The sequence below is a fragment of the Pteropus medius genome, unplaced genomic scaffold (assembly GCF_902729225.1).
Source record: "Pteropus medius unplaced genomic scaffold, Ma_sr-lr_union100, whole genome shotgun sequence".
Lineage (NCBI taxonomy): Eukaryota > Metazoa > Chordata > Mammalia > Chiroptera > Pteropodidae > Pteropus > Pteropus medius.
The window spans coordinates 15112593-15133379 of record NW_024352787.1 but is presented as its reverse complement, the minus strand read 5'-3'; the positions used below and the strand labels follow the sequence as shown (position 1 = coordinate 15133379).

Below are 20787 nucleotides of genomic sequence, written 5' to 3'. Positions count from 1 at the left end.
CCAGAGGCACTTTTGGTGATTGGCAACCAGCCCAACTCATGCTGCAGTCTTTCTAGGGAGTATGCAGGCACAAAGCAAACAGAGACTGGCCTTGGTGGGCTCTGAGACTTTTGCAAATGTCCCCAAGCTCACCACTGGCACCAAACCTGCATCTTCATGGATCTGGTGAACATCACTCACCTCAACCTGGTGAAACTCTGGGATTCTACCTTGCCAAACTTGTGTACCACTTGAGACTTTTTCAGTGGCTGAGCCTTATGGGCAGCTGGCAGGTAATGTCAACACTTGGGGTATCCGGTGAAGCTGAGCTGCTTCAGGACTGATACTTATGGCAGCTAGCCTTTGTTCACAGCATGACCTCTCTAACATGCTCCCAGATCCAGCAAAGGCAAGTGACCTACTGGTCAGTCAAAAACAGCAGCTAACCTTGGCCTGCATATAAGCAACTCCCAAGGGGCCCAAGAACCAACACACCCAGAAGCTGGCATCAGAGAACAACAGAACACCACCTGATTAAACTCATAAGCAGCATACCCAGAGAGTGGTCTAAAACAGGCATACAAGAGCCTGCTGGACAAAATCCCACTCCATTGAGTCAGCCCACAAAGCAGCTCATATGATGTGAGCATGGGCAATCCACACATCCAGTCAGGCTGAGAGTCAGTCTCACCCACTGATGTGCCAATAGCAATCGATGCACTACTACAACAAAAAGGAACACACAACACACACAAGAGACACTCCTGGAACACCTGGTACAGGTGATCAGGGAAAATGCACCAAAAAGCCACACATGGCATGTACAATATAAGGCTATCCTGATAAGACTGAGAGAGCAAATCTACCTAATACATATAAACAAACACAGAGAGGCAACAAAATGAGAAAACAAAGAAACATGTCCAAAATGAAATAATAGGAGAAAACTCCAAAAAGAAAACTAAATGAAATGGAGACAAGCAACCTACCAGATACAGAGTTCAAAACAATGGTAATAATGATTCTCAAGAAACTTAGCAAGAATGTCAACAAAAGATAGCATAAAAAAAGACAAAGGAATCATAAAAAAGAACCAGTTATAAATGAAGAATATTATAACTGAAATGAAATATACAATAGAAACAACACTAGAAAAGATGAAGCAGAGAATTGAATCAGCAATTTGGAAGACAAGGTAGCAGAAAATACCCAGTCAAAATGGCAACGAGAAGAAAGAATTTAAAAAATGAGGATAGTTTAATGGGTTTCTGGGACAACATCATGTGTATCAACACTCACATAATTGTGGTACCAGAGGGAGAAGACAGAGAATAAGGGATTGAAAGTCTATTTGAAGAAATAATGACAGAAAACTAACCTAACCTGGTGAAGGAAATAGATATACAAGTCCAAGAAGTGCACAGAGTCCTAAACAAGGTGAACCTAAAGAGGCCCACACTAAGACACATCATAATTAAAATGGCAATGATTAAAGACAAAGAGAGAATCCTACAGGCAGTAAGAGAGAGGTAGCTAGTTACTTATGAGAGAGCTCCCATAAGAATGTCAGCATAGGTAGTAAACTCTCTGACGTTGTTCTCAGTAATATATATTTTTTTCCAATACATTATGTGGAGCAAGAGAAACAAAAGGAAAAATGAACAAATGGGACTACATTAAACTAAAAAGTTATTGCACAGCAAAGGAATCTATCAACAAAACAAAAAGATAACCTACTGAGTGGGAGAAGATATTTTCCAATGATGCATCTGATAAGAGGTTAATATCCAAAATTTAAAAAGAACTCATACTAATCCAACGCCAAAACAAACAAACAAACAAAAAACCCAGCCCAATTAAAAAAAATGGACTGAGGACCTGAATAGATATTTCTCCATACTGATGATCAATATAATATGAAAAGATGTTAAACGTCATTAACCATCAGAGAAATGCAAATTAAAATTTCACCTTCCCATCACCTCACAGCTATCAAATGGCTTTCATCAATAAATTGGAAAACAACAAATGTTGGTGAGGATGTGAAAAAAGGGGAACCCTCAAGCACTGTTGGTGAGATTGCGAATTGGTATAGCCACTGTTGAAAACGGTACGAAATTTTCTCAAAATGTTAAAAATGGAACTAACATATGATCCAGCAATCCACTTTGAATACTTATTTGAAGAAATCTAAAACACTAATTTGAAAAGATATATGCACCCCTATATTCACTGCAGCGCTATTTACAGTAGCCAGATATGGAAGCAACCTAAGTGCTTGTCAATAGATGATTGGATAAAGAAATGGTGATACATATATACAATGAAATGTTACTTGGCCATACAAAAAAAAAATGAAATTTTTATGGATGGACTTGGGTTTTATGCCAAGTAAAATAAGTTAGACAGAGAATGACAAATACCATATGATCTTGCTTATATGTGGAATCTGTAGAACAAAATTAATGCACAAACAAAACTGAAACAGACTTATAGATACAGAGAACAAACTGGTGATTGCCTAATGGGAGGGAGGTTGGAGGGCTGGTTAAAAAAGGAGATAGGATTAGGAAATACAGATTGGTAGTTACAAAATAGTCAAAGGATGTGAAGTATAGCATAGGGAATATAGTCAATAATATTTTAATAACTATGTATATAGTTCCAGGTAGGTATTAGACTAATCAGGAGGATCACTTCATAAATTATATGAGTATCTAATCAATATGCTGTACATCTAAAACCAGTATAAAATAATATTAAATGCCCACTGTAATTAAAAAATAAAAAATAAATAAACATAAAAGTTGTTTTAGAAGAGAAATCAATAAGGGAAAATAGCAAATAAAACCAAGAAATTAGATATAACAGATTCAAAGGAATTTTAAAAAGAAAGAAAATGCATGTATAGTTCTATAAATGTTTGATTAGAAAATCTAGAAGAAATGGATAACTTTTTAAAATATATAAATGATAAAAATAGCTGAGGAAATATAAAAAATTTAATAGACTTATAGTCATAAAATAAACTGGAAAATTCATAATGAATTTCTTGCTCACCCCAGATAGCTTTATGAGCTACTCTAGAACATAGTTAAAAAATGGAAACTACAGAGTTCTTTTTATGAGTCATAACTTGACTAAGGAAAGCAGACAAAAAGCAAAAGTTATTAGCACAAAATCTGGTACATCTGTACCACAGAATACTACTCAGCAATAAAAAATAACTACTGATACATGCAACAACTTGGATGAATCTGAAGGAAACTAGATTGAGTGAAAAAAAGTTAGTCCCAAAAGGTTACATGCTGTATGATTTCATTTCTATAGCATTCTTGAAATGACAAAATTATAGAAATGGAGAACATTTCTGGTTAATCAATGGTTAAAGGTAATTTTGGGTAAAGGGAGTGATTTTCAAGTGTGATCATAAACAGGCAGCATAAAGTGTTCTTGTAGTGATGACTCTGGTGGTGGATTCATAAACCTACACATTTGATTAAATTGTGTAAATCTAAGCACATGCACATGCACTGAGATGAGTAAGCAAAACTAAGGAAATCAGAATTTTTTAAAAAAGAATTTTTTAAAAGACGATACTCACTTGAGTTCCAAAAAGCTCATAATCAAAACAAAGTTGATTTAGATAGTACATTAAAATAAGAATGACACACCACAATTTAATAGATTTTCTCCCAATGATGTAAAGGTTATTTACTACTAGAAAATCATTATTACACATATATATTTTTAAACCAAAAAAAGTAGTCTCAGTAAAATAAAAATGTAAATATATTTTTTATGACATAATAAGGCTCTTTTAACATAATGAACCATTTCCCATTTTACAATTGGACTCTAGTTTTCCTATCAAAATCAAGAACAAGATCGCAGCTGCTATATCTATTTAATATTGTTCTAGAAGTTCTCACCAATATTACAAGAAAGGAGGTTAAAGATAAGAGACCTTGTAAAGAAGAAGACAAAAATATCATAATTATTTGCAAGTTAAAAACAAAGATGATGAACTCAAAAGAGCAGTTTACTTGATAGAAGCATTTATATGATGAGCAGACACAAACAAAATACACCAATAATCATTTTCCTAGGTACCATAATGATAGGTTACAAAACATAACAGGAAAAGAGGCACTTGGAATAGCAACAGTTAATATTAAATATAAACTATCTTAACCAGAAATATGTGTCTTTTCAGGAAGATGACTATAATATTTTACTGAGAAAAAAATATTCTTGCATAAAGAGTCATTCTATGTTCAGAAATGGGAAACAGTTAAATTCAAGTATTATAAGGAATGAATTTCTCTAAAACCATTTGTAATCCTAAGGTAATGCTAAACAAAATGCAAGTAGAACTATTTCAGAACTTAATAAAATTAATATCAGTTCATCTGGGAAAATGAAATTAAGAAAATTAAAAAAAATAATAATAATGAAAGGAAACTTGCCCTACCAACATTAATTGAAGCTGCAAAAATCCCATAGACCATTGAAACAGATAAATATTTCTGAAAAAGACAGTGGTGTTTATAAGCATTTTGTGTAATAAAACAATAGGAAATGAGTGATTTGGACAAAATGAGCTTTGGAGAAAAATATCAAATTACAACTTTCCATCATTTCAGAAATGATTAACCCATAAAATTTAAATTTAGCATTTAACTGACCTCTAGATAGAAAAATAATTGAGATTTGAACACATAGGAATATAAAATTTCTGTGTATTATAAGATGAAACAAACAAAAATCAAAAGCAAGTTGAAGGCAGATGAGTACCTAAGCACACTTACAAATAAATAAAAAAAACTTAATATCCCAACAACAAAAAAGAGAATGGACAAAGTAGACAATATTCCTATGATGAAATTGACTAATAAACCTATAAGAAAATGTTTTGTTTCCCTTGTAAACTATCCTTTATCATTATTTACCATTCAACATTTCTAAGAGTTTTTTCAAATACTCAAAAAAGAGTTCATGGAATTATGGTAAGATGTTAACTCTGTACAGTTCTTATGAAGGTAGTTTGTTAATATGGATTAATAAGCTTAACATTTTTCTAACTTCTAATCCAGTAATTAACTCAACTTTAGAAATTTATACTAAAAAATTAAATTATACTGAAAATTAATAAAAAAATAAGGAATCCATACAAACTTTAATTATAAACGTCTAGGTATAGAGTTGAATAATAAAATGCCCACTTAATATTATTAGTTTAGTTTATATTTGTGTGTTTAAAATCTCACGTTATAGAAACATGTTGGTAAATGTTGGTTTTTTCACTCACATTTTATTCTTATTCAAATTCTTTACTCATATTTTTAATACCCTTAACATTACTTTTTGAGCCATCTAACAATTTTCAAAGCACATCATCTTCAGTCCCATCTAATTTGTGGACATACAGCCCTTGTTTCCAATGACATCTAATACTGGAAATTTTAAGCTCATACCTCCCAAGAATAATTTCTAGATCTGTATAAAATTTGTTTGGCTACTTTTGTCAGGTGACATCTGAGCATACATAAAATGAGCATTGGTTGAGGTCATTTAATGCGAAGATACCTTCACCAAAAATTACATTTTGTTCAAAAGAGAGTATTTGACTTTTATAGCACAAATCGTTTATTTTTTAAAAAGTATTAATTTTCTCTTTTATAAGAGGTAATTTTAGATTTAAAGAATAACTTTTGTCACATATTGGAACATAGTAATAATCAGACATGCCACACAGAAAATGTGGTGATTGCCTTTAGATTGTGATATTTAGTATGATTTTGGTTATTTTCTTTTTATTTTTTTCATCTTTTTAAAGTTTTTTCTCAATGAGACTGTGCTAATTCTATAATCAGAAAAAGAACATTTATTTTAAAAATAAAATGTTCTATAAATTATTAATTACTAGTATTCTTTATCCATTAAAGGCTCTAATTCTCTTATTTTTTCATGTCAAATAGTGTTATGATTATTACTCTATAAAGTGTTATGATAGTGTCTCAGTGCAAAGTGACTGATATTGCTACATTCAACTACTAAGAATGCAGATACACAGTGCCCCAGTCTTCCATCTAATTTTGAGTAGATAAGCAGGAGGGACAGAAGTAAACATGATGACTGAGCTCTGTAGCATTCCCATACATTACTGATTTTATTCTGGCTCATTCTCACAGTGTGCTTTTTTTATTGGTCTGTTTATAGTCTTTTTTTGTGGACCACAACAGTCGAGCTACTACTTTCATTGACCCCCGAATCCCTCTTCAGAACGGCCGTCTTCCCAATCAACTGACACATCGACAACACCTCCAGAGACTCCGAAGTTACAGTGCTGGAGAGGTAACACCACTCACTTTGCCTATCCACAGTTCATAGGTCCACAGGATCTGCCTCTTCTTGTGGGGCCAGAACTATTTCTTGGTGGCTGGGATTGCTTATTCTTCAAGGGGATGAGCCATATCCATACTGCTCTGTAGAATAAGGGGACACTCATTCAACTCCCTAGACCCATTTTCAGATTACCTTACTTCTGCCTTCCCTTTTGTCCTACACAATCACCTCTACTGAAAAGCTGTCTTGTTTAAAGGAAACCGAAAATGCAGGGTCAGGAGATTTTTACACTTATGGCTGGAGTTGTGCTTCCTAAGGCCTACTAGTCATGTGTGAATTCTTAAAAGATGATGGAACTGCTATGCAGCATATGACTGGTTTTAAACTTCTGTCTCTCCTTAGATCCTGGAGAAGACTTTTGTAGTATGTATATGGACTAAAAGCTGAGGAAATCAACCAGACACCAGGGAGTAAGCTCTTCCTATCCTACCACATGCTCTTCCCTGGTTTATATGTTTTTTCATTACCTGTGGTTACCTGCTGCTGAACTATGAAAGGCTGACACATTTCTTAAGCTCACATTTATTGCCTTTATGAATTACTGTCTCTCCTTTCACAAACCAAAACTCAAAACAGCTCTTTTCTACTTCCAAACAATTCCTGAAAATATAACAAGCAAATCCCTTTTTATGTCCTGACTAACATTTTCCAAGTATCTGCACCATCTTTCCATAAAAACTGCCAGGGATCAGAAGATGAGGCCCTGAGAACCATTTCTCACAAAACAGCTTGTAGAGTTGGATTATTACAATAAGGTAAAAAAATGGGAAAAAGTGGTATAGGAAGAAAAGAAATATATAAATGTATATACAAACATACATATTTGGCCCTACAGTGGACAGCTCAGGAGAAACTGGGAAATAACAACCCATCTGAAAGCCTGCAGATAGCAAACATAAATCTCAAGGGAAGAACCTTTGTTGTTGGTGGTATATCACATCTGTTTTATGGATCAATAAACATAATATTTTTAATCTATAAACCCTCACTACTTACTTCACCAAGCTTAGTGTACAAAAAAAAAAAAATTCTTTACTACTTTTTCAGACGAATCATCTATATACTCTGAGAGACACAACTATTTCCAGACAAGGGTACTCATGGTTTAATGCCTGTGTGATAAAATAAGTTTTTCTTTCATGGGGTCATCTTAGGTATCATTGTTTTAGGATACTACTGAAAGCAGTTACTCTTTCGTTCTGCATATACATAAAATGTGTATGTGACCACACAGAGATGATAGTATAAATTCTGCATCACCTTGAAATATGTCATTTTAATTTATTTAAAATGTCCAAACTCTTTAATGTTTTTAAGTCAATTTTAGTATTATACAGGGTAACTACATATGATAAAAGAAACTGAGTACTGCAGACAAATTCACTGTCAATAAAATAAAAATATACATTACTCAATGTAAAGTGAACCCCCTGAAGACATAAATCTCTTACATTTATAGGAAATTAAATTGAAAAAAAAATTAAAATCTTTCTGTTGAAAGAACAAGATTAAGAGTACCACTTGCATTATCTTTTCCAAAATAGTTGTTTGATGTGATTGAATAGCCCAAGCACATTTACACTGATTAACAACAATAATGACAAAGTGCCACTTGCAGCATCCAAAAAAGACTCTAACATATAACAATAAAAGGACATAAGTGTGTGTCAGCCATGGGTATTCTTCCTAATTTATCCACTCTCCAAATGTCTTTGTTCATCAGGATTTCTTCTGCTCACCTTCTCTCTGCTGGTAGCTTTGCACAGACACAAGGGAAAACCAAGAAAAGCAACAGAGAGAGAAGCTGAAAGGCAGAGGTTATCTGATGCAGGGACAGAACACCAGAGAAAACAAAGACCCATCCTCTATGAAAACAAATATGGGGTTCTTCCTACTGTGAGAGCACACAGCCTAAGGAATGAAGAGACAGAAGGACCTTAGTATAAAAATAGAGGGGGTGATGGGAAATGTTAATTGTGTTTGCTGTAATGTGATTTTACTCAGCAGACATTGATCAAGTGCATGGCCTGCTATGAACACTGTGATGTACAAAGAAGTATGAGATATGATCTTTGCCCTGGAGAAGTTTGTATTCTCTTTTTGAAGCCAGAAAAACACACACAGTTAAGTAACAAGAGAAATTAGAATTTGATTGAGTGCTAAGATACATGTTAAGATAAGTGACACGGAAGTTCAAAAGAGGGCAAGGAAAGGCATTTTTTAAAATAAAGCACTTGACCTCGAACCAGAAAAACTGGCAAAATCTATCTAGGTACAAAGGCAGAGGAAGGACAAATCTAGAGAGAGCACAGTACAAGTGGTGCAGAGGTAGGATTGAGAAAGACCTGTAGAGAGACAATAAATAATAATTCAGTGTGACCAGAATAGTAAATTTCCACTTGGTTTTTATTTTTATTTTTTTGGAAAACTTTGAAAACCACATGGAAGAGTTAGAACTTTTTGAGTCTATTGAATGAATTTGAGAGGAATGATATGATGATTTTTGTGTAAAAATGGGCAGTAGAGATCAATTCAGGGATCAATTCTTAATAGGGGAAGACTAGAATATTGCCACTTTGGGAAGACAATTTTCTGATATGTGGAAATGTCCCATGGCATCGCAGGACCTTTTTTCCTGGTCTTGTCCATTAAATGTCAGGGTCCCCCATCAGTCACTACAACAACTAAAACAAAACAAAATACCCCTAAGTATTTTCAAACACGATTAGGCAGTAATAAAACTTCAGTTAAGAATCACATTTTACATTTAAGTAAACTGAAATATCAAAAACTCAAGTCACACACAGAGTTCAGGATCACAGCTCAGATTTCTTAACTCCTAATCCAGTATAAACTAGTGTTTTTAAAAGTAGACAATGACAGCCAAGAAGGATTGTAACAAAGAGAGATTTGAGAGAGAGAGGCTCTTAGAGACCACTGCCACAGACAAGATATAAGATTGTGAGGCCCTAAGTCAATGTGGCAAGAGAGAGAAAACAAAAGACACCCTATGGGAAGATGCTTCAGGGAAGTCAAGGGGGTAACTGTTAGCAGATGGGAGTCCCAGTTCTGGCTTCTCTGCAAAGGAGCTGTGTGTCATTGTGCCTTTCTTCCCTTTCTGAAGCCTCAGTTTTCTTATCTGCAAATAGAGACAAGGGGACTAGATGGCCACTAAAGTCTATTCCAACTCTGTAATTTTCAAAGTTGGTGAGCCTTGAATTATAGTTTATTAATAACACATAGGTAAGATAAGCAGGAAAACCAGGTGGTGAGAATGGTACGTTTGTCTCGATAAGTCGATAATGAGTATGAAAACAGCAAGACATCCAATTAGAATTGACAGTTAAGCAGATGGAAATATGAGATTCAGAAATAATCAATAAATGATTTCCATAGTCCATGATTTTTTTTGTACCATATAGCATGGAAATTGGGGAATTTGTTATAGATGTTTCTTAGACTGTAACCTTAGGAATCAATATTTTCTGTTCATCTTCATAAACCATTTGCTCGAGTATTGTTCAGTGGTTGATTTTTTTATCAACTGCATGTAAGGACAGAATTAAAATCAGTTTCTATATTCAGGATCTTAAATGGCAAAGTTTCCCCTTTAAATTCTAACAGTATGTTATTAATAGAGACACCATTAAATATCTTTTGGATTAGCCTTTACCTCACCTGAAATTTTTTCACACAGTTTCCTGAAAGAAGATATCAGCAATATAAAATTTTATACAAAAAGATATCATTATTTGACACATTAACATACATTTTAATACAGTGGTATAACTGTCTGTAATAAATTTAATAACCAACAAAACAGGTCTTATCTCTTTCCATAATGTCAAAATGAAATTGGATATAGAAATATGGAAAGGGCATATAGGACTCTTCTGTTAGTAAAGAAATCACTAAAGGTCAAATCTGGCTTGTTCATACTTCAATAAGCAATACAAATTAACATTAATGAGGAAGGATAACAGAAAACATAATTTTCATTTATTTTACCACTTTATCTTGGTCAAGTTAGAAAATCATTAGTAATAAAAAATTTCTGGAAGGGAACACACAGAAAAGCTTACTAGTAATTGCCTCAGGAAAGGGCAAGAATCTGACAGGGAAGAAAAACCTACTACTCTGAAAGCAGAAGACACTCTTAGTCATTCTTAGCAGTGAGCTTCTTTGATGACAAAAGTCATTTCGTTGACTCTGATGACACAGAGACATCGTCATTCAGGAAGCTTACCTTTAGGGAGGGTAACTTCTGTATTGTTTCTTTTTCACACACATTAACATTTAATCTTCATAAGAAATTTTTTGAGGCAGGTAGAGAATGTATTGTTATTCCTAATAAGAAACTGAGTTCTAGATGTGTAGCCAATAGGACCCAACAAGTCTGTAGAGTCTTCTGAGGCCCAACTAACCTCTATTATTTGTTGGTAGTCAGAAATTCAGTGGATGAAAAGAAACAAAGTTTAAGGCCAGTCTAAACTCCGTTTTTATTCTATAAACTACTTACTTCACCATCATTGCTCTTGCCTTAAACAGTCCAAACCTCTCTTTGATTTCTATCTATTAAAAATATGGAACACTTCACAAATTTGTGTGTCATCCTTGAACAGGGGCCAAGCTAATCTTCTCTGAATCTTTCCAATTTTCGTATTTGTGCTGCCAAAGCGAGCATTGCATTGCTTCTTAAAATTGGTAATTTTCCTCTTGATACAATGTAATCTACACTAGGTTATGGATTTGGTTGGAAGTTTTTAAAATTCTGACACCTATTGAAATTAATTTTTAAATTATAAACAACATATAATGAGACACAGATGGAAAATAAGTTAAAATCCCTTATCTGGAGTATTACCCTGGAGATACTCCCTGGCACACACAGAAGTAAAAAGTTGAATCATGCATTAATCATGTGGTGGTTTTGTATTCCAATTTACCATCGCAGTACCTTGTAGACAGTTTCCATACCATTAAAATTCTTCTATAATATTTTACCATATGGACTTACCATAATTTGACTCAAGCCTTTCTTTATACATTACACTTATTGCCCACTTGTACTATTATAAATATGGTGAACAACTCAAACAGAACTTTTTCTTTTGTTTACTTAAAAAAAGAACTTTGTTAATGATCTATTTTTAGAACACAAAAGGAATCCAGAGAGGAATGTAAATTCATCATTTGACCCTTTCCTCTGAATGCGCTAATTTTTTTTTTTTTTTTATCATCAGGTCTCCAGTGTTTTCAAGGAGAGCATTAGCTAATGATTAATCTAAATTCAGTCTTCAATTTTCAATTACAGCTTTAAAAAAAAGAAAAAAAATAACTAGTTTACATTTCTAAATTGCAACACAGAAGGGAAGCTTATTTACCAGTAGCTGAAAACTATTTGCTGAGCATATCTCTTGTTTTGTCTGGAGAGCTAAATGTTTCAAGTTTTCGCATTTACAATTATGATTAGAGTTATCTCAACATCAAAAGGAAAAATTTTAAAAGTAGTCCTTACTGCACACTGAGCTTTACCCAATCATGGAAGAATAGTCATAGCATGTTGGGGGAAAACACAGGACACGAGGGGCTCTCCTCTCTCTGTTCTCTCTCTCTCTCTCTCTCTCTCTCTCTCTCTCTCTCTCTCACACACACACACACTCACACACCCCTGATATACTTAGTAAGATAAAATGTGTCAAGTGCCAGGGGATTCCATGAACAATATGTCTGGTTTTAAATGGAAAATCCATTCTTCTAATCATTTTTGGTAATTAGGAAAGCAAATGTTATCATAATGTTTGCAGCGAAATACAAATCAGTCAGTTGGTTGATATGAGACATCCCTCAGAATGGGCCATTTAGTACCACTTCAGCACTACAAGAACCCTAGTACATACTAAATTCTAGCCCAGTCTCAGAATCTCAGAATCTCCTCCAATCATGCCTGAAATCATCTCCATCCCTACAAATTCCTGGCCCCTAGTGAGAAAAGGACATTTCTATCTAATCTTCTCATACTCTGGCTCTAGTTTGTGGGCCATCTAGTACCACTTCGCAATCACCTCCTTTACCCTTGGCAGACGTTTCTATGGCTCAGGGACCCCACAAGTCCTACCTGTTTCCTGTGTTGTTTCCTCCATCTCACTCACAGTCAACTTAAAACATGTATGTGAATCAATCATCAACCTTCAGAGTAACTGGCCTTCATCTGGTTTCTGAAGTTTTCAATTTGGCTTAGTTTTGCCAGTAAGCAGGTAACCTCAGGATGTAGTCACCATTATCCCATAAAGCATATTTCCAACACAAGAATTTCCCTATGACAGCTAGAAATAGAAGTGAGCCTCTTCCTGTTTCAAAGCCCAATTAATTTTGGGGCAATCCACCCACAATTACATACTTTGACTTGGGATATGACAGCAGACATCACCTGAGTACAGTGAATAGCCAAACCTTCTCAAGGTCTACTATCAGATCTAACTGCTTTCCAATTTCTCTCTGTAACTCATTACTTCAATAATCTTTAATTGAATTGTCTTTAAGAACCCTGCTTTTACAAGCATTAAAAATAGTTTAAACACAAATTAAGGAAGATGGACCTAGTTTCTTCCAAGGAAAAGAACTGTGTTATTTTAGTCCCAGAAATGCTTTAAATATTTAATCATTCATGGAGAAAAAAGAATTATGGGTACTCAATATTGCTTGTATTAATAATCAGCAAAGCTTTCTTTTATCACTTTTATCACTTTATCACTTTAATAGAGACTGGACAGTGCTGTTTGAAAAGTACCAGCTTCTAGATCTTGGTGTCTGGCTATATCAGCTGAAAAGAACTGAGTATTAATGATATAAAAGTGAGAAACTCACCAAAGTGGCATAGAATCTATTCCCTATCCTTCATTTAAGCCATGGGCAAAGAGAATGATCAGGGGAGAAAAAGGATGGATCTACTTCCAGAAGAGCAGTTCAAAGTCTGCTGCATACAGATAGTAAACTGGTAGCACATCTCTGCATGCAAAGAACATTATTTTTGCGTGTAGTATGGAAGAGGACCCAAAGGAAAACCAGCAATTACTGTGTCTTTAATTTTAAACAGTTTACTAAGTAATCTGTTCTACTTTGTCATCTGCAATATCATACATGGCCTAGTCTTAGGTCACCACTTTGGAACTGACTTGACATTTCTGGACTTTATAACCTAGGATCTCATTACCTCTTTAATTCTGAGTGAATGAATTGTATATTGGTATGAAAGAGAGAATTTATTATTTTCTTCTGGATATTTCAGCTCTTTCTAAGTATCTTAAAAATCTTCAAAATTCTTAAATGCTTATTAGGCTTATTTGGCATACTTTGCCAAAAATTATAGAATAATTATCTATATCTGATGGATGTGCTCTAGTATGGAAAATTTATACTGCCTCAGTTTAAATAGTTTACTCTGCAAAGGTCTTTAGGAAAAAGGATGTATATAGAATAATGGTAGAAAACTCATTGGCATGCTCTAGAACTTACGCAATTTATTAAAATTTAAAAGCGAGCTAAATTAAAGTTAGTCACCACAAATACCAGTTTTAAACTACGAAAGTTATTTATTCTGGGAAATTTTGTCAAAATGCTCAACCAAAACCAAAATATTGGACACAAGCTAATTGTATGGGAGTGGTAAATAGATGCTTTGCAGTCAAATATTACTTAAAAACTTTGTTCTTTCTCTTACGTTGAAAATTTGGAAAGAACTTAATTTTCTCTGATTTTCAGAGACCCTGTTTATAAACTGGGGTTAAAAATGCTCATCTTGTAGAATTTTGTGAGAATATGAGATACCATGTGAAGAGTAGCCAGCATAGAAAATGGAATAATAGGCATTAAAGAAAGAATGGCCATTTGAGTGCAATAAATGCTGTTTAGAAGAGCAAGTCCATTGTACATTCAGTTTTGAAGTTCAGTGCTACCTCTTGAAAATGAAGGTTATAAATGGACTTTACTGATAATACCTATCTAAAATTCATATTTAATCTGTTTCTTAATCTATTCAGTGTTTTTAACAGAGGAGAGAGAAATTCAATTCTTTAAAATTTTTTTAAATTAAATGTATTAGGGTAACATTGGTTAATAACATATAAATTTCAGGTATATGACTTTATATTATGAATGACATAGGTATACTCTATTGTGTGCTCCCCATCTGAAGTTTATTCTACTTCTGCCACTATGTATTTGAACCCCCTTTCTCTCTGGTAACAACCATTCTCTTCTCTGTAATATGTAAATTAGCTTTTTTGTTTTCATATTTTTTATTTGTACATTTTTGCTTTTGTTTTATATCCCACATGAGTGAAGTCATATTGTTGTTTTATAACTGACCTAGTTCACTTAGCTAATATCTTCTAGGTCCATTCATGTTGTTGCAAATGGCAATATTTCATCATTTTTATAGCTGAGTACTATTCCATTGTATATATGTACCACTTCTTTATCCAATCATCCATCATAGGACACTTAGGTTGTTTTCATGTCTTGGCTATTGTGCATAAAATTGCAATGAACATAGGGTACATATATCTTTACAAATTAGTGTTTTCAAAATTTTCAGGTAGATACCCAGAAGGATTGCTGAGTCATATAATAGCTCTATTCTTAATTTTTGAGGAGCCTCCATACTGTTTCCCATAGTGGCTGCACCAATTTACATGCCTGCCAGCAGTGTGAGAAGTTTCCTTTTTCTCCCCATTTTCTCTAAAATTTGTTATTTCTTTTCTTATTGATAATAGCCATTCTAACAGGTGTGAGGTAGTATCTCATTGTGGTTTTGATTTGCATTTCCTTTATAACTAATGATGTTGAGCATCTTTTCATATATCTGTGTATATCTTCCTTGGAAAAATGTCTATTCAGGTGCTCTGCCCATTTTTGTCAGATTTTTGTTGTTGTTGTTGTTGTTGAGTTGTATTAGTTCTTTATGTATTTTGGATAATATCTCCTTATCAGAGATATCATTTGCAAATATCTTCTCCCATTCAGTTGGTTGCATTTTTGTTTTGTTGATGGTTTCTTTTAGTGTATGGTAGCTTTTTAGTTTGATGTAGTCTCATTCATTTATTTTTTCTTTAACTTCCCTTTCCTTTAGGGTCAAGTTCACAAAATCCTCTCTGAGACCAAAGTCCATGGATTTACTGCCTGTTTCTTTTATATATTTTATTGCTTCATGTCTTATATTCAAATCTTTCTGCATCGTATGTTTTTGGCTTCTATGTCAAAAGTTAGTTGCCCATAATGTGTGATTTTATTTCTGGGCTATCAATTCTGTTCCATTGGTCTGTGTGTCTATTTTTCTTCCAATATCATACTGTTTTGATTATTGTACCTTTGTGGTACAATAATTTGAAGTCATGGAGTGTGACACCTTTGATTTGGCTCTCTTTTTGCTCAGGATTGTTTTAGCTATCTGAAAGGTTTTGTTCTTTAGCTATCAAAAATGCCATTGGGATTTTGATGAAGATTGGATCAAATCAGTATATTGCTTTAGGTAATTTGGCCATTTTAACAACGTTAATTCTTCCAATCTCTGACCATGAAATATTTTTCCATTTCTTTCTGCCTTTTTCAAATCGTTTCAACAATTGTCTTTTAGTTTTCAGTGTTAAGGTCCTTCACTTTGTTAACCTTATTTCTAGGTATTTTATCCCTTTTGTTGACATTGTAAATGGGATTGTTTTCTTCATTTCTCTTCCTGATATTTTGTCATTAATATATAGAAACTATTTCTTTATCTTGCCTGATTGCTCTGGCTAGGACTTTCAGTACTATGTTGAATAACAATGGTGAGAGTAGGTATCCCTGTCTTGCTCCTGATCTCAGGGAAAAAGCTTTTAATTTTTCACCATTGAGTATGATATTAGCTGAGGATTTGTCATATATGGCCTTTATAATGTTGAAGTACTTTCCTTCTAGACTGATTCTATGAAATGTTTTAATCATAAGTGAATGTTATATCTTGTCAAATGCTTTTTCTGCATCTACAGATATCATGATTTTTTTATCTTTTATTTTGTTAATATGTCATATCACATTGATTGATTGATTTACATATGTAGAACCATCCTTGCATCCCTTGTGTTATACTTTTAGTATGTTGCTATATTTAATTTGATAGTATTTTGTTTAGAATTTTTGGCCACAAGTTCACCAGATATATTGGGCTGTAATTTTCTTTCTTTCTTTTTTTTGTATGTTCTTGCCAGGTTTTGGTATCAGGGTAATAATGGCCTCACAAAATGAGTAGGAAGTATTTCCTCTTCTTCAGTTTTTTGGAAGAGTTCAAGAAGAAAAGATAATTAATTTTCTTTGAATGTTTGGTAGAATTCACCAGTGAAGCGATCTCATCCTGGACTTTCATTTTTTGGGAGAGTACTGTTTCAATTTCCTTGAAAATGATCGGTCTTTTGCAGTTCTTCATTGTTCAGCCTAAAAAGGTTATGTATTGCTAAGATATTGCCTATTTCTTCTAGGTTATCAAATTTGATGGCATATAGCCTTTCATAGTATTCATGTATAACCTTTTGTGTTTCAGTGGTGTTTGTTGTAACTTCTCTATAATTTATTATTTTATTTGAGTCTTTTATTTTTTAATGCTTAATGAGTCTAGCCAGAGGTTTATCAACTTTATTTAACTTTCTGAAGGACCAGACATTTGTTTCCTTCATTTATTCTGTTGTCCTTTTGTTCCATATTTTATTTATTTCCACATTAATATTTATTATTTTATTTCTTCTACTGCCCCTGTGCTTTGTATGTTTTTCTTCTTCTAGTTCTTATTTTTGTTTCTTTTGTTTTTACTTATTTTCTTTTTTTTTCTATTTAATTTAATTAATTATTTTTTTTGTGGTGACATTGGTTAATGAAATCCAGTAAGTTTCAGGTGTACAATTTAACAGTAAGGAATATGTATGTGTGTGTGTGCGTGTGTGTGTGTGTGTGTGTATATATATATATATATATGTATATGTATATGTATATATATATATACACACACACATATATATATACACATATATATAATCTGTATATAAATATATGTATGTATATTTCATTGTGTGTTAACCACCCATAGATTTCTTTCTCTTACCACATATTTGATCCCTTTTACCCTATCTACCTCACTCCTCTACCCTGCCCCCCTACACTCTGGTAACCACTAGTCTACTGTTCATGTCATGAATCTCTGTCCTATTCGTTTGTTGCTTTTAGGTTTATATCCCATATATTAGTGATATCATGTGGTTTTCAACTTTTTCTGTATGACTTATTTTGCTTAGCATGATTATCTTGAGGTCCATCCATGTTGTCACAAATGGCAGTATATCATCTCTTCTTATGGCTGAGTAATATTCCATTGTATATATGTACCACAGCTTCTTTATCCATCATCTATCATAGGACACTTCGGTTGCTTCAAGTCCTGGCCACCATGAATACTACCACTATGATATCAGTATGCAAATTACTTTTCAGATATGGGTTTTCAAGTTTTGGGGTAAATACCTAGTAGAGGGATTTCTGGATCATATGGTAGATGAATTCTTAGTTTTTCGAGAAACCTCCAAACTATTTTGCATAGTGGCTGTACCGATTTGCACTCCAACCAGCAGTGTATGAGGGTTCCATTTTTTCCACATCTCTCCAACACTTCATATGACTTGTCCTATTGATAACATCTATTCTAACCGTTCTGACAGCTGTGAGGTGATTCTACCCATTTTTTAATTGGATCTTTTTTGTTTTGTTTTGTTATTGAGTTGTATGAGTTCTCTGTATATTTTGGGTATTAAGCTCTTATCAGAGGCGTTACTTGCAAATATATTTTCCCATTCGGATGGTTGTCTCTTTACCTTGTTGATAATTTCTTTTGCTGTGCAGAAGCTTTTTAATTTGATATAGTCCCATTCATTTATTTTTGCTTTTATACCCCTTGCCTTTAAGGCCAAATTCATAAAATCCTCTTTAAGTCCAAGGTCTATGAGTTTAGTCCCCATGTTTTCTACTATACAAATTATTGTTTCAGGTCTTACTATCAGGTCCTTAATCCATTGTGAGTTAATTTAGGTGTCTGGTGATAAGCAACAGTCTAGTTTCATTCTTTTGATTGTGGCTTTCCAGTTTTCCAGCACCATTTATTAAAGAGACTTTCCTTTATCCACTGTATGTTTTTTTGCTTTTTCTGTCAAAAACTATTTGCCCATACAAATATGGGTTTACTTCTGACTCTCAATTCTTTTTTTTTTTAAGTTGATTGAGGTAACATTATATTATATAATTTTCAGGTGTACATTATAATTTGATATCTACATATTCTATTGTGTGATTACAATTCAGAGTGTAGTTTCCTTCAGCTACAGTATATTTGATCCCCTTTACTCACTTCACCCTACTCCTACTCCCCTATATTTGACCCCCTTTATCCCGTCTACTTCCTCCCTTCTCTCCCATCCCTTATCCTCTGGTAACCACTAGTTATTGTCCATGTCCATGAGTCTCTGTTTGTCTTGTTCATTTGTTGCTTTTAGGTTTATATAAGGAATATCATGTGATTTTCAATTTCTTCTGTCTGGATCCATCCTTCCTTCCTTCCTTCCTTCCTTCCTTCCTTCCTCCCTTCCTTTCTTTCTTTTTTTGTGAGGAAACCCTTGGTTGACCTCACAAATTACAAGGACCTTGTTAGCTTACAATTCCTTATTTTTTATTTTTTATGCCTATAGCACCTGGTCTTCCTAGGTGATCTCTCATCCAAGTACTAACCAGGCTCAATCTGGCTTAGCTTCCGAGATCAGATGGGATGGGGTTTGTTCAGGGTGTCATGGCCATAGACCAGTCTGGCTTATTTTGCTGAAAATGATTATATCGAGGTCCATCCAAGTTGTCACAAATGGCAGAATTTCATTTCTTCTTATGGCTGAGTAATATTTCATTGTGTATATGTACCACAGGTTCTTTAGCCAATGATCTATCATAGGACACTTCAATTGCTTCCATGTCCTGGCCACTGTGAATAGTGCTGCTATGAACATCGGTGTGAAAATATCTTTTCGAATATAGGTTTTCAAGTCTTTGGAGTAAATACCCAGTAGACTGATCGCTGGATCATATGGTAGATCAATGCGTAGTTCTTTGAGGACCCTCCATACTGTTTTCCATAGTGGCTGTACCAATTCGCAGTCCCACCAGAAGTGTATGAGGGTTCCTTTTTCTCCACATCCTCTCCAGCATTTGTTATTACTTGTCCTATTGATTATAGCTATTCTAAAAGGTGTGAGATGGCATCTCATTGTGGTTTTCATTTGCATTTCCCTAATAACTAGCAATGTTGAGCATCTTTTCATATATTTGTTGGCCATTTGTGTGTCCTCTAGGGAGAAGTGTCTGTTCAGGTTCTCTGCCCATTTTTGATTGGATCATTCGTTTTTTTGTCGTTATTGAGTTGTATGAGTTTTTTGTATATTTTGGATATTAGGCCCTTATCAGAGGTGTTGCTTGCAAATATATTTTCCCATTTGGATGGTTGTCTCTGTACCTTTTGACAATCTCTTTTGCTGAGCAGAAGCTTTTTCATTTGATGTAGTACCAATCATTTATTATACATTTATAAAATCCTCTTTAAGTCCAAGGTCCTTGAGTTTAGTTTCTATGTTTTCTTCCCATACATTTTATTGATCGTGGTCTTATATTCAGGTCCTTAATCAATTTAGAGTTAATTTTGATATATGGTAATAGACAACAGTCTAGATTAATTCTTTTGCATGGGGCCTTCCAATTTTCCCAGCACATCAAATGAAGAGGCATTCCTGTTTCCGCTTTTTGTTTTTGGCTTTTTTGTCAAAAATTATTTGCCCATGTAAATATGGATTTACTTCTGAACTCTCTATTCTGTTCTACTGGTCCGCGTGTCTGTTTTTCTGCCAATATCATGCCGTTATCATTATTGTCACTTTGTAGAATCATTTGAAATCGAGCAGAGTGATGCCTCCAGCCTTGTTTTTTTTCTCAGGATGGCTTTGGTGGTTTGGGGTCTTTTGTGTTTCCATACCAATCTGATGATTTTTTGTTCCTTTTTTAAAAAAAATGGTGATGGGATTTTGGTGGGGATTGCATTAAATCTGTACAATGCTTTAGGTAATATGGTCATTTTAACTATGTTGATTCTTCAAATCCAAGAACACGGAATATCTTTCCATTTCTTTGTATCTTCTTTGATTTATTTTAATAGAGTGTTATAGTTTTCATTATATAGGTCTTTCACATGTTTTGTTAGATTTAATCCTAGGTATTTTATTCTTTTTGTTGCAATTGCAAAAGGAAGTATTTTTTCCATTTCCTTTTCTGACAATTCACTATTAGAGTATA

At 33.9% G+C, this 20787-nt stretch overlaps 1 protein-coding gene, 1 non-coding gene and 1 pseudogene across 2 annotated transcripts in view; 1 reads left to right on the top strand and 2 right to left on the bottom strand.

Moving 5' to 3' along the window:
* HECW1 (HECT, C2 and WW domain containing E3 ubiquitin protein ligase 1) overlaps window positions 1–20787 on the top strand; it is a 469328-nt gene that overhangs the window by 346510 nt on the left and 102031 nt on the right. The window contains exon 16 of the mRNA XM_039849134.1: window positions 6202–6336. Coding sequence (XP_039705068.1) covers window positions 6202–6336 — 135 coding nt within the window. The remainder of the gene's footprint in view (window positions 1–6201; window positions 6337–20787) is intronic.
* Window positions 10965–11071, bottom strand: LOC120592067 (U6 spliceosomal RNA). Its single transcript, XR_005650036.1, has one exon. It is a non-coding gene; the product is annotated as a U6 spliceosomal RNA (small nuclear RNA).
* Window positions 19137–19255, bottom strand: LOC120591941 (uncharacterized; annotated as a pseudogene).